Source organism: Canis lupus, chromosome 22, assembly GCF_048164855.1.
Source record: "Canis lupus baileyi chromosome 22, mCanLup2.hap1, whole genome shotgun sequence".
NCBI lineage: Eukaryota > Metazoa > Chordata > Mammalia > Carnivora > Canidae > Canis > Canis lupus.
This window is the reverse complement of record NC_132859.1, coordinates 51119969-51133220: the sequence shown is the minus strand read 5'-3', so window position 1 is coordinate 51133220 and position 13252 is coordinate 51119969. Positions and strand designations below refer to the sequence as shown.

Genomic DNA, 13252 nt, shown 5'->3' with positions numbered 1-13252 from the left:
CAGGTGTCACCCGTCGGCCCCCACCCAAGTCTCCTTCAAAAGGGGCACCTGCCAGCAGCAGAACCCCTGCACATGCACGTATGCCCGGCCTGGCCTCAACGGGAAGCTGCAAGCCACCCGCCCGCACCAGGGGCAGCACCTGACACCCACCTTTCTGCCAAGCTGGAAGGGCACGACCGGGTCATCCTCCGCGTGCAGGATAAGCAGGGAGCAGGAGATGTGCTTCACACTGCGGGAGGACATGGGGCTAGACCACAAGCCCAGGAGAGGACTGGGGCCTCAGGCCTGCCTATGGCAGGCACCTGACTTCAGGGCGGGCTTCGCCAATGGTGCTCACGGCTAGAATCCCACTGGCTTTCAGTAGAGAACTAAAAGTTGATTTTTTTTTTTTTATTCATGAGAGACACAAAGAGAGGGGCAGAGACAGAGGCCGAGGGAGAAGCAGGCTCCCTGCAGGGACCCAGGATCACGGGACCCCAGGATCACACCCTGGGCCCAAGGCAGATGCTCAAACGCTGAGCCACCCAGGTGTCCCTAAAAGTTGATTTTTTAGATGTTTGTAGCACCATCTATTCAGTCAAGTCTAGAGATCAATTCATCCACCAAATTTGCCCCCTGTGTATTTTCTGGAAATTAAAATGATTATCTCTGCCACTAAATATATTCTTTGAAATTTACAAAACAACATAATTTAGATGGGCCAAGAAATTTATTGCAAATGAATGTTTACTAAAAAAGCCCACACCCTCTAACCTTTGTTAAAAATGACATTCAAGGTCACCCTGTTTACAAATAAATTAATGTTTTCAACAGGTTCACAGATCCAAGCCCTCTAGCAAACCACAGACGGGCCTGGTTCTGGTGGTTCCAGACTGATCTGGGGGCTCCATGAGGGCAGCACTGGGCAAGCCTGGCACCTGGCAGGACCTGGGCCAGGAGACTCGTCACCCCACGGACACCCGGCCTGTCTGGCACTCTGTGCTTCTGCTACTGGTGCACATACCTTGCCCTCTGCTTCCAGGGAGGGGCCTCTCTGCTGTGAGGGTCACACTTTGACAGTGGAATCTTTTTAGGATTTCCACTGTAAACAGTACATCCTAACCTTTACCCACCTCTAGAGAAGGCCAAGTTCACCTGATGTCACCTGCTGTCACCTCAGAGCCGCCCATGGAGGGGCTTGTGACTCCCAGTGGGGGAAGCACGACCAGCCCCCCAACTCTCAGCCAGGAGCATGGCCGAGGGGCAGCTTCGGGGGGCCCAACACTCACTGTGGTGCTTGTGGTTGGAATCCAGGGTTTTTCAGATTATTCTTCTCTAAGTTCCAAAACAATATTTATAAATAAGCAGGTTTTGTGCCTATGTCTACTCAAATTTTAGTTTTAGAACCAAAACACATAATTAAGGGGAAAAATATTCCATTTTTCACATTTACTTCAAAGTGTAAATTCTTAAATGTTAACTGAATATTTATTGTTTTTTAAGATTTATTTATTTTAGAAAGCGAATGGGGAGGGGCAGAGGGAGAGAATCTCAAGCAGATCCCAGCTGAGTGCAGAGCCTGACATGGGGCTCAATCCCCCAACCCTGAGATCAGGGCCTGAGCCGAAACCAAGAGCCAGATGCCTAACTGACTGAGACACCCAGACACCCCAAGAGAAATATTTTAATAGTGAACTTTGTAACATCTTTCTATACCAAACATATGTCAAAAGGCTGAGGCAGCATCCTTCTTTGAGCGACAGTTCCTGTTACTGCTCTAGAACCTGTGGGGAGCTCTGGTTCTGAGGGACTATTGTCAAATAAAACCGCCATACAGACATGCTGTCTCCCTGTTGCTTTACCACCACTACAGTCTTTTCAGATCCCTTCTCTCCCATTTGCAGCTCACAGCCTGATGTGCCCCCTACAAAGGCTGGATGGTTAGAGGAGAACCCCAGTATTCAGAATCTGGTGAGGGTGACTGGTCCTGGGGGTTCTCAGTGTTTTTTTAAATTGAAAAATGAGGTATTGTACTGCAGTACTTACTTTTCATCATTTGCAAATTTAATTCCGCTGCTTGTAATGGGGTCGAGGAAGAACCAGTCAAACCCAGGGAAGTATCGATATATCTGAAGGCGACATGGAAACAAGAGAGGCAGAGGCACCGGTTACAACAGCCACAGAGAAGGCTGGGATCAAGGGTTTAGACAGGCTGCCGAGTGTCCAAAGGTCTCCCCTGCTTCCGAGTGGACTGAGCTGAGGCCACACCACCCCTGCCACTGGACCACAGCCTCCCTGCTTGAGAGGCTCCTGGACTGGCCTGGCATGGCTGTCCCCAAAACAGGCTCCCATGCCACAGGGCAGCAGCTGGGCAGAACCGGCTCTGAGACAATGCTTCCCACAGACACTAGGGCCTCCAGCCCTGGGAAAAACGAGTCCATGTGACTTGGGAGTAAAGCAGCATCAGAGGAGACTATACAGGACTCCTCTGGTCGCCAGGACACAAGGCCTACAAGCACAGCGGGACACAGAGAAGACTCTCCGGGCCAGGCTTGGAAAGGGAGTGTCCAGGGCCTCAGTCTCAGCATGTAAGGAGGGCCTGATTCACCTGGAACCCCCACCAGCGTTCACCCTAGGTGTTAGCTGGAGCCACACCTGGGAGAGCCTGGCTGCCGAGCACCATCCATGTGTGCAGGGAGCTGGGCACCCACCAGCTCCAGGTCTGAGGAGGCAGCCACCGGCCTGGGCAGAGCTCCGGGGTCAATGAACCCTGGTGGGGGTTCCAGGGAGGCAAACCACGCCAGAGGCAAGGCCTCGCAGGGGCCTGTTGTCCTTGGACAGCCCAACTGTGAACCTGTGCTTGTGCCTGGCCACAGAGTTTTAAAATTCCAGGCAGCTCCGTATTCAGGCCAGTGCCCTGAACTAAACAAGGATTACATTTTAACACAATCTGCATTTCTCCAAATATTTAAATGATAATTCCTATGATTTTTATTATTTATTTATTAAAGATTTTATTTATTTATTCATGAAAGACAGAGAGAAACAGAGACACAGGAAGAGGGAGAAGCAGGCTCCCTGCAGGGAGCCTGATGCGGTACTCGATCCCAGGACCCAGGATCACGACCTGAGCCAAAGTTAGATGCTCAACTGCTGAGCCACCCAGGCGTCCCCCTATGATTTTTATTTTATACTTACTTTCTTAAGAGTTACCCTTATAGTAATCATTTTAATAATAAAAAGTCAATTTTTAATAAGATCTGTACTTGCCACTGAGAATGGATGACTCTTAGCTTCCTCACGGATATTAGTGAATGGAGATTCCAATATAAGGGCATCTGGAGGTGTCTCTAGATAAATACAACAAACAGGAAGCTATGAGGTGGGCAAGGCACCCCCACAGAGGCCCATGGGAGACACTGCTCCCCCAGACTTTGCCCCATCGGCCCCCCCGCACCGTTGGTGTGTGAAGAGTGCTCCCAGGGGACTCTTGGGTGGCTGTGATTTGCTCCCTAGAGCCACACCTACTGACACCGTGTATCGGGAGCTCAGCCCTGAAGAGGCTCTGCCAGGTGCTCTAGAATCCGGAGGGAATGTGGGCGTGGGTCAGTCGAGGCCTTACCCAGACCCTGGCCTCAACGCCTGCCCCTGGGGCTCCGACACGACACCAAGCATGGCTGCGTGCTGCTCGTCCACCAGCATCCAATTCCCAAGCACCCACAGCGGAGCCCACACCCACGCAACCAGGACTCACATGTCCACACAAGCCCCTACCTCGCTCACAGAGGCGCCGCACCAGATTTGTCGCCACCCTGAGAAGGGAAAAAGAAACAGTTCAGGTGAATGACGACGGAAGCTGTTTGAGATGAAACCAATCTGGTCTTCAAAGTGAACAAGAAGCTGTTGGACCTGTGGGGCGGTTGGTGGGGCGTGGGGGAGGGTGTGGACACAGATGCCCTAGGACGTGGGTGGGCCCTACCGCCCCTGCCATCAGCCGCCCCCCCTCAGCCAAGGATGGTGCTGACACCCCCGGACCTCCCGCCACCCCAGGACTGCACTGGGAGGGTCCCGTGCAGACCGCCACAGCAGGACGGCCTGCTCCTGCTCTGCCCGGGCTCCTGTGGCAGGCTCCACTCACTCTCCCCGGCACCACCCAGCCCGCAGCCCCCGCCCCGACTGCCGGGTGCTGTCCGAGGTACGCAGCAAGGGGAGGCAGCAGCTAGGGTCACTGCCCCCAAGGAAGCCCCGCTGGAAACAGGATGGGTGCCAAAGGTCTCAGGACTCTGGGCAATGACAGCCCCGCTCCTTTTACAGACACCTCTGGACCTTCCATCAGCAGAGGCAATTCAGGCGGCCCCAAATGCAACATTAAACTGTTTTCCCATCTTGGCAGATGTAGGAAGGGAACTACCCGCTGCTTCTCCCCCAGGTTCTTTCTTGGGTGAGCCAAGCACAGGCTAAGTGGCCAACGCTGTTTACAAACGTGCCCAGTTTGCATGTAATCAAGGCCCAGCACTTGGGCATCCGAGCCAGCACCCACCCTCCAGAGCCAGGAGGTGCAAAGTCTTTGTGCATCCAGGACTCGAGCCCCATCTCACGCTGCTCTAAAGACATCTCTCTGGGTGCACCCTTGGAATGGAGGCAAGCGCGCCTGTCTCCCGGCAGAGGGCGATGGCCTCCCCACCACTGCCTGGGTGTGTCTCAGATCATTTCTTGGGTTGAGGAGTTAAAGTAGCTCCAACTCTTTATGGGTTTTGTGGTGCTTCATCCCCTACCCTCACCAGGGGAATAAGGGCTGAGGCATTTTGGGACTCATGGTGTCATGGATCCAGAAGCCACAGGGCACTCTTGGAGAGACTGGGTAGAAAGTGGCCCCATGAAGACCTGCTCCCCCAAGGCTCCACCATGCTGTGAACTCACCCAGTGCCTAGGGAATGACCCCAAATATACACAGGGTTGTCTCCACTCCGGGCTTTGATCCAGTCAAAAACATGGAGTGCATCATAGGTCATGCCTCGCTCTGATGGGGTTCCTACTGAGTCACCCCAACCTGGCAGGGGAGAAACAGCAAGAGGAGGAAGTCAAATCCAGCCTGTGGAACCTCCAGAAGAGCAGACTCAACCCTTCTTTCTCAACACGCAGCCCGGGCCTGTCGGGGACAAAGGAAGTCTCTGCCACCATCATCCACAACCCCATGCAAGGAGTATCTGGGCAAGCCCCCTCCTACTTCTCCCATATCCTCACCCCATTACAATTCCTGAACCCAGCCACCCACACACCCTTGTCCAAAGTCCCGATGAACAACTGACAGGACAGACCCAGATTCCTCCAGGCAGATGGCTCGCTGGTGGGTGGCCAGCGTTGACGGGTCAGCGAGAACCCACCCTGTCCAGGGGCCTCTGCAGGACAGGGAGGGGAGCCCACGACCAGCTCAGCCCAGCTGAGGACAGATGTGGGGAGTCAGGCTGGAGGCAGGGGCAGGATTCCAGGCTCAGGACAACTCTGACCCAGAAAGGGAAGGGGGTCCTAGAAGAGTAGAGGAAAGCTAACCATCTCTGCTCCTAGACCACATCTTCCCCCAGAGCCCTGCCCCAGGCTCTTGGAAAGGACAAATGCCACTGTCGTTTCTAGCAAGTCAGCAGTGAGTCATCATCAAGTGATCTGAAAGCACAAGGCTCAGAAAGAGCCAGTTCTGCTGCATAAGCACACCCACAGTTAGTGAGCACAATGAGCTGCTTCCCCTGGGCACTCTGGATGCCAGATTAGGGGAGAGACGAGGCCTGATGAAAGGCCCAGGTGTGGACACAAGGAGGGACACAGGGACGCAGACATGCAGAGCCCCCAGGAGAACTGGAGTAAGGAGGTGCTACAGAGGGGCACAGCTGCCTCTCTCTCACCGCGAGGTCTCTAGCCCCCCACAAGAGCAGAACACCCTGTAGCACGGAGAAAAGAGTAAGTGGGCTACTTTCTAGATCCTTATGTGCAGTTTTTCCCAACCCAGAACTTTCAAACGCTTTTCCATGAAAGAACCTTCCGTGCCACAGGCAGAGTAAGGCCCCCAGAGGTCCCATCCACATGTCTGGAGCTGGGGACTGTGTGAGATTATGTGGTTGGGGGAGGGTGAGGATTCAGGCCGCTGATCAGCGGATCTGAGATGGGCAGCAACGGCTCTCAGGCGCCGGCACAGTAGTCATATTGTGAGTAATCACATTGTCTACACAATGCGTGGCAGAGACAGAAGCCAGGGTCGGGGAGCCCAGGCCCAAGGACAGCTCTGAGAAGCTGGACAAGGTAAGGGACCTCCTGAAGGGACTGGCCCTGCCAGCACTTGGACATTAGCCCAGTGGCTGAAGATTCTGGACTTTTGGACCTCCAGAACTGCAAGATGAATCTGTGCCCTTTTAAGACGGCACGTTTGTGGTAATTTGTTACAGTGGTAAGAAGGAACTAACACAATGCCCACGCTCACTGCCTGAAAGCGTGGACACCACCACCCTCGCCAGCAGGTCGAACCAAGCCTGCTGCCGCTGAGACTCCAGGAGGCTGCTCACAGCCTACGGGAGATGGTCTGTCATCTCTTCAGCACCAAGCCCTCTAACTCATTCAAGAAAGAAAAATCACTCGGCCGAGGAAGAATCTTCCTTCTTTCTCAATAGTTCTTTTTCCCGCTTTTAGAACTTCAACAAGACCAGCTCCCCTGCCCATAAGTCATGTCTGATGACCAGCTTTGGAGGAGTCAAAGTCCAGGAAAGAAAACCCAGCCTTTTCTGCACATAAAACGTGGCCAATAGAGACACGTGCAAGGGCTCCAGGCACCAAGGCCTCCCCTACAGGAGGGGTGCCCCTGGCGGCATGCAGGACACACACAGGGGCCCGTGTTCCCCCACGACCCCCATACTCGCCATCACTGCAGGGCAGGGCACCGCCCACTGCCAGCACCACCTCGGCCTCCCAGGGGACACCCCCTCAGCGGACCCTGCCGTGGGAGGCGGGCTCAGATTCGTCCCTGCGTTAAGACTCACCTCTGTAGTCAAAGGTGACCACGTGGTAACCAAGGGAACTCAGCACCTGTAGAGTGAAAAATAAATACCTGGGCAACAAATCCACACGTCCTAGATGGAGGGCCACTGGCCTCTGATGACCCCAGCTTGACCTTGGTCTCCATGCCCCGCACACTGTGCCAGCTGAACAAAGTCTGCCCCTAGGCTGCCCCATCCTGTAACCGCACGTCCGCTGCTGCTGCAGGGCACACAGACGCCCTCCGCCCCGGCGGGACACGGAAAGATGGTTCTCTGCAGCTCAGACCAACAGTGCACCCCCGTGCCCTCACGGGCTCATGGGCAGCCGCCTTCCAGGAGAGACACCCAGAGACCAGGGACCCAGAAGGAGGGCTCTACGGTCAACCCAGCATCTCAGACATTAAGCTTTTTTTTTTTTTTTTCCCAGACATTAAGCTTTTGTCAAATCTTTCCTTATAAAAACAAAATCCCCCTAAGACCACATGATCTCCTGGGTTAGGTGATAGAGTCCCCGCCTGAGCTCTCCTGGGGTGTGTCCAAGGCCAGGTGAAAGTGGGCAGCCACCAGCACCCCCAGAATCACCTCAAGGAGGTGGTGTGCCTCCTCCAGGACCTCAGCAGGGACCACAGCTCTGCAAGCACATGCCCGCCCTGACATGAGCCAATTCTGCCGGGGAACAAACCCTCTACAGCCCATAGCAGCCCTCACCCTTGGTGCAGGAGGGACAGAGGACAAGACGCAGGTGCTTCCTGGCATTCCGTCCCTCTCTGTTGGCTTAGCCACTGCAGGCGTCCCTTCTGTGAGGGAGGATGAGGAAGATGGCCCTGGGGCCACAGTACCTTTCCAGCTCTGACACTCGAGCTTCCAAAAATGATCACCAAACAGCAGCGAGAGTCTGAGCGCTGGGAGACCCGCGGCCCCTCCGTGGTGGGCCTGAACCCAGGCTCCAGGGAGGGACCTGGCCGAGCGGAGCTCCAACCTGCAGCGAGCTGCAGGACCGCGGCTCCCTGGCCCTCGGTGCTCTCCAGTCGTGCCAGAGGAGAAATGCAGCACGTAACAATTTCATTGCCAATATCTGCTATATGATCCCCAATGTCCCTCATTCTGCTCTGGAAGCTTTCCCTGGAGCAGCATGACAGGGAAGCAGTCCATGGCAGAAGCGGCCACGAGGCATCGCCATCAACCCTCTCACAAGGGCTGAGGGACCCCCTGCCGTTCACGACTCCTGCAAGGGCGGCGGGGAAATAACACTGTGGTGACGTGCTTTCCTTCCTATACCACGTGCACACCGCGGGCCTGCCACACACACTGTGCACGCGGCTCTGCCCTTCCTATGCCCTGCGACCACAGATTTGCCCGCCAAGCACCCTGCGAACGCCGCTCGGTCCTACATTATGTGGATACCACTGCCCAGCATCACCCCACGCTCTCTGCCCTCCCGGCAGCATCAGCCCTCCCAGCATCACCCACCCCACCCTCCTGGCATCACACTGTGCACACCACTCTGCTTGTCCTATACTGTGTGGACACCACTCTGCCCCCCCAACACAGCCTGTGGACACCACTCTGTCCATCATACACTGTGTGCTGTCTTCACCTACCTTATAAAGCTCCACCCGATGGTCGCCTCCTCTAGAGCGTCAAGGAAAAGGAAACAAGAATGGGTGTTAGCACATCTTCTCAAAAAGGCAGGCCCCAGGTCAGCACTGGAGTGTCTGGGTCCTTAGTGACTTGGTCCCCAAATCCATACAGGGAGGGTCAATGGTGGTCAGGTGACCTCCTCTGCAGGGCATCATCGTGGCTCTATGCTTGTTTCTGGCAATACTGAGACAAGCAAGGGATAGTCTTAGCACTTTGGGGATATTTCTTAATTATTACCTTCTCCTATTTTTGACCAGGTGATACACAGGTACAATAGAAAACCCAGAAGACACAGCAAGAAACACTCCTGCCCAGCATGCAGCCCCCCAGCTCCCCAGTGACCAGCACGTAGGCAGAAGTGAAAGTGCTTCTTTACTCAACGCACACTCACAGGGACCTGCCACAGCCAATTCCAGTACTCTTTTTAGCAGTGGTTCACTTTCCTTCTCTTGCAGTCAATCTGGCTCTTTCCTGCCTGCTGTGAACCTAAGTTTTGCTGCCACGGCCATACCCTTCTGCATATGTGCGCTCCACGTGTGGGATGCGTTCCTACACATAGAACTGCTGGGTGGAAGGTGTATGTGATTGTAAGCTTGACGACTGCTGCCCAGGCATCTTCAGAGGGGTCCTGGCCCATCTCCCAGCCTCACACCCACAGATTAGACTATGGTGGGCACTTGTCACAGACCTAAACAGGCTTCTATGGATCCCAACTGTTTTGCGTCTCTACTTCTTTGTCCAAGGACTATCTATCCCTTCTCACACTTTGTCTAGTTGTTGGGCAGCCATTACTGTGGATGGACAGCAAAGTGGGGACGAGGTCACCTCAGGCAGGAAAGCCTGTCAGCAGGCGAGCTCACCCTCTCCAGACTTCTCAGTTTTCCTTCCCTAGAGTGAGCACCATGGCCACTGCGGGTGTCGGCAGGGGCAGACAAGGAGTGTCCAGAGAGAGACAGGAATGAGACAAAGGAGGAAAAGCAATGCATTGTGCCACAGAAATACAAGGGAATGAGTTTCAGGACGAGAAGGAAATACTGCAAAATGTTTCCAGTGATCTTTGGAAAAATTCCTGCTGGCTCTCGTTGGGATTGTTCAAATTTCCTACGTCAAGCAAAAAGAAGAGAGTTTAGCACATGACTCAGTGCGCAGCAGTAGCCGAGGACCGGCTCTCGGGGAGTCAGGGCCGCTGCAATCCTGCCAGGCCTGTGGTGGGGAGTGGGGTATGGGGGAAGGGGAAGCACTTCCAAAGTCACAGTGTTCCTTCAAACTGAAGTTTCAGCTGACTTGGTCTTTTTTACCATGTGACTGGTATTGCTTAACTGAATCTTATTCCCAGGAAACTAGAGAATTTGCTCATTTATAGAAAGATGCTACCAGAGCAGTTATAACCATTTGCTCTTTGAAAAGCAGAAGAAAAACCCACTGTGGCTTATCCCAGAAAGAGAAGAAAGCAAACTGCCAAGTGCTTGCATGATTCCACTGCCAAGCACTCTGCTCACCAGGCACACCATCCGCATGAGCCGCACTTCCCAGACTCCCCGCAGTGTGCAGCCTCCCTGCCCTGACACCACCATGATCTCCTTGTTGGTTCTGCCTATAAAATGACCCCACGCCGAGCCTCCCACAGTGGCCAAGGCGCCACACTGACCCTTATCTGGGCCCTGCAGTGGCCCTGTCTCCTGCCAGCTCCTGCCGGCTCTCTCTCATGCATCCCTAAGGAAGCTGCAACAACGGTGACCCTCCTGGGGGTTTTCAGGCAATGCTCTGTTCAGAAAATGCACCTCCTCCCTCACCCATGCTGTGCTCCCACAGATTCTCCTGAACAAGGTCGACCATGTGGGTAGAAGAAGCCAATTCCCAGCTAACCTGAAGGACATGCCATTAAAACCACTCTTGAAAAGCATCTGGGATAAACCTGAGCAAGGGCATGGCCTGCCATAGACAGTGCGTGCCTCAGCAGCAGCCCAGCAGGACACACTGGCATTGCTGGCTTCCAGCTGAGAGAGAGAATTCACACCCATCACCAACCCAACAGCATGGCAGGGCAGCCAGTGTGGCTGAGCTTATCTGTGTGCACTCAGCTGGGATACCTCTGCTTTTAGCCGTCCCACCTTCAATGTCACCTGACTCCTCAGCACTCACTGCCTCTTGCCAGGAAGTGTGCCTCTTCCCCCAGAAGGGCATGCCTACCAGCATGAAATGCCAGACTGCCTCGCCCCTCAGATGGCATGACAAACCAGCCAGTGAACACGAGACCACACTCCCCAGTGGCGCTGCGGCCCTCAACTATCACAATGACCCCTCACTCACCGGGAACCCTCATTCACTGTGTCATAGGCCCTCCCTCTACCCGCCCCCAGAGACGTCAGGAAGAAGGGACCCCCTGACTCTGGTCAAGGATCTGGGTCACAATGACAGAGATGCAGCCTCCTCCGTGCCACTCAGGTGCAGCGAGCCCAGATACGGGGCCTCTGGATAACGCTGCCCACATCTGCTTAACACGGGGTGGGGGGGTCCCGAGGAAAGTGTACCGGGCCCACCTGGCAGGCAGCTCTGCTGTGCTCTGAGCCTGGGGATATGGCTTCAGGGGAGTTTCACCCTGACCCCTTCCCCACCAAGCCCCTCTGCCTTTTCCTGTGTTCTTGGGATGCTTCACAGCCCCGCTGCCTGCACATTCCCTCACTGCAGTGGGTCAGCAGACCCAACCAGGCCAGCACTGCAGAGACCACACACCACGTGGGGTCCTCTCCCTCACCTGGTGCCTGCATTCCCATGGAGGTACAGGATGATAGGGTGGCTGGAAGCCAAGGCATCCTCGTACCACATCTGGTCCTTTCCTTGGGCGTCCTTCCACCAGACAGCAGGGACAGTGTGCCTGGAAACAGAAGCAGCATGGAGTGGCATGATCAGATGAGGGTGACTGCTGATAGACACAGGATGAGAGTCACAACCAAGCAGAGAGCAGGACGGGTGGGCCAGGGAGGCAAACTGCCCCCATCACCAAAGGAAAGAACTACAGAGCTCTCAAGCTCTAGAGCTGGCTGCTGACAGCCTAGGTAGATTTTCTGATTTGTACCCAGGCCCCTCTGGGCCACAGAAGCTCCCCCTGGTAGCAGTTGGCCAGGGGTGGGGGTGGGGGTGGAGTTTCTCCCATGTGAACTGGACACTCTGTAAGGTAAGATCTAACCTGGCTTGGTCACCAGGCCTTCACCCAGGCCTCCCACAAAATGAATGCTTAATAAATACTAGCTGAATAGCACCATCCCCCCTCACACATACCCATATTTTTAAGCTATACACAATTTAATTCACAACATACTTAAGATAGTTCAGGCTGTCACAGGTGCTAATTCAGCAACACTGATCTTTACAAGCTGGATCAGAAGCCTGGAAATCCTTAAGCACCATTTCTAATGTATAGCACATTGCAGAGCCTGCTCACCAGGCATCTGGGAGCAGACCTGTCTCTGTAGGAGGAGACACTACAGGCGAACATGCTGCGTGAGTGAACTGGCAGTCAGCCTGGCTCATCCCACACCTGGCCGGGCAGGTGCACTCTGTCTCTCTAGCCAGAACTACCCCTCAGAGAGATGCTCCAGTGAATCTGAAGTCAGTCCACACCAAATACTATTAATCCCTGGGGAGGGTCTGATTTAATGAGGTTTTTCTATAAAATATAAAACACATTCACATTTATTAGCAAGAATTCTTGCAAATATTAAATGGCCATTTTAAAATTTTCTAGCTCTTAAGTTTTGGCATTTCACTTATTTGTTTTGGTCAGTGGGTGGGGCAGAGAGAAGAATCTTAAGCAGACTCCACACCCAGTACGAGCATGATGTGGGGCTCGATCTCACAACCCTGAGATCACTATCTGAGCTGAAACCAAGAGTCAGATGCTTATCAACTGAACCACCAGGTGGCCTTGGCATTTAACTTCTAATGTTTCTTTGACCATTTCTAGAGGATCGCATTTTGGGTGGTTCTGATCATAATGATCACTTCTTCAGCAATTACAAACCCATGGGACCGAAAGGCACATTTTAAGGTCTGGAAGCTGATGCACTGCCAAGAGCCAACTGACCCTAAACCAGGGCTCCTAACATAGGCCCCAGAAGCTCCAAGCCAGAGGAGAGGGACCTGTTCCCAGGGCTCTCCTGCCCCCTGCCAGGTGGAGAGTTTACGCCCCCAGAGAGGCAGCTGAAGGCAAGACCTACTGCTGCCCCAGGGCTTGCACTGTCCTCACAACAGCAGAGGGTGCAGACTTGGGCAGGCAGCCGGGGCCCAGCAGCACACAGCCTGGTGTCAGTATGTTGAGTCTCCCCATTGTCGTCACTAAGTACAATCTTCTTAGGTGACTGCTGTGAGAGCTTTCAGCCTAAATATCCACAGCACACACACCTCTCTCAGAGTAGACCACCCTGAGCACTAGCCACGGAAGAGGTCCTCATCTTCACCAACAATCCCTGTCCCATCTCAAAGCACAGACCACACTAATCAGTGGGAAGGCCGACTAATTCCCAACCAACAAGCTCTGAGCAAAGCACATCATGCTTCTGACCGAAGACATGAAAGCAAAGTGTCCCAGGTACACACATTGGTCACTAAATACA

At 54.1% G+C, this 13252-nt stretch overlaps 1 protein-coding gene across 8 annotated transcripts in view; it reads right to left on the bottom strand.

Annotated features, from left to right (window-relative positions):
- Positions 1-13252, bottom strand: part of ABHD12 (abhydrolase domain containing 12, lysophospholipase) — a 66507-nt gene that overhangs the window by 2342 nt on the left and 50913 nt on the right. For 7 of the 8 annotated variants that reach the window (XM_072793617.1, XM_072793615.1, XM_072793616.1 and 4 more), the window contains 8 exons: positions 11395-11514; positions 8600-8630; positions 7002-7047; positions 4900-5029; positions 3754-3791; positions 3250-3329; positions 2026-2108; positions 151-229 (listed from right to left, as the gene is read on the bottom strand). In XM_072793617.1, coding sequence (XP_072649718.1) covers positions 151-229; positions 2026-2108; positions 3250-3329; positions 3754-3791; positions 4900-5029; positions 7002-7047; positions 8600-8630; positions 11395-11514 — 607 coding nt within the window. The other variant, XM_072793622.1, reaches the window with a different exon arrangement.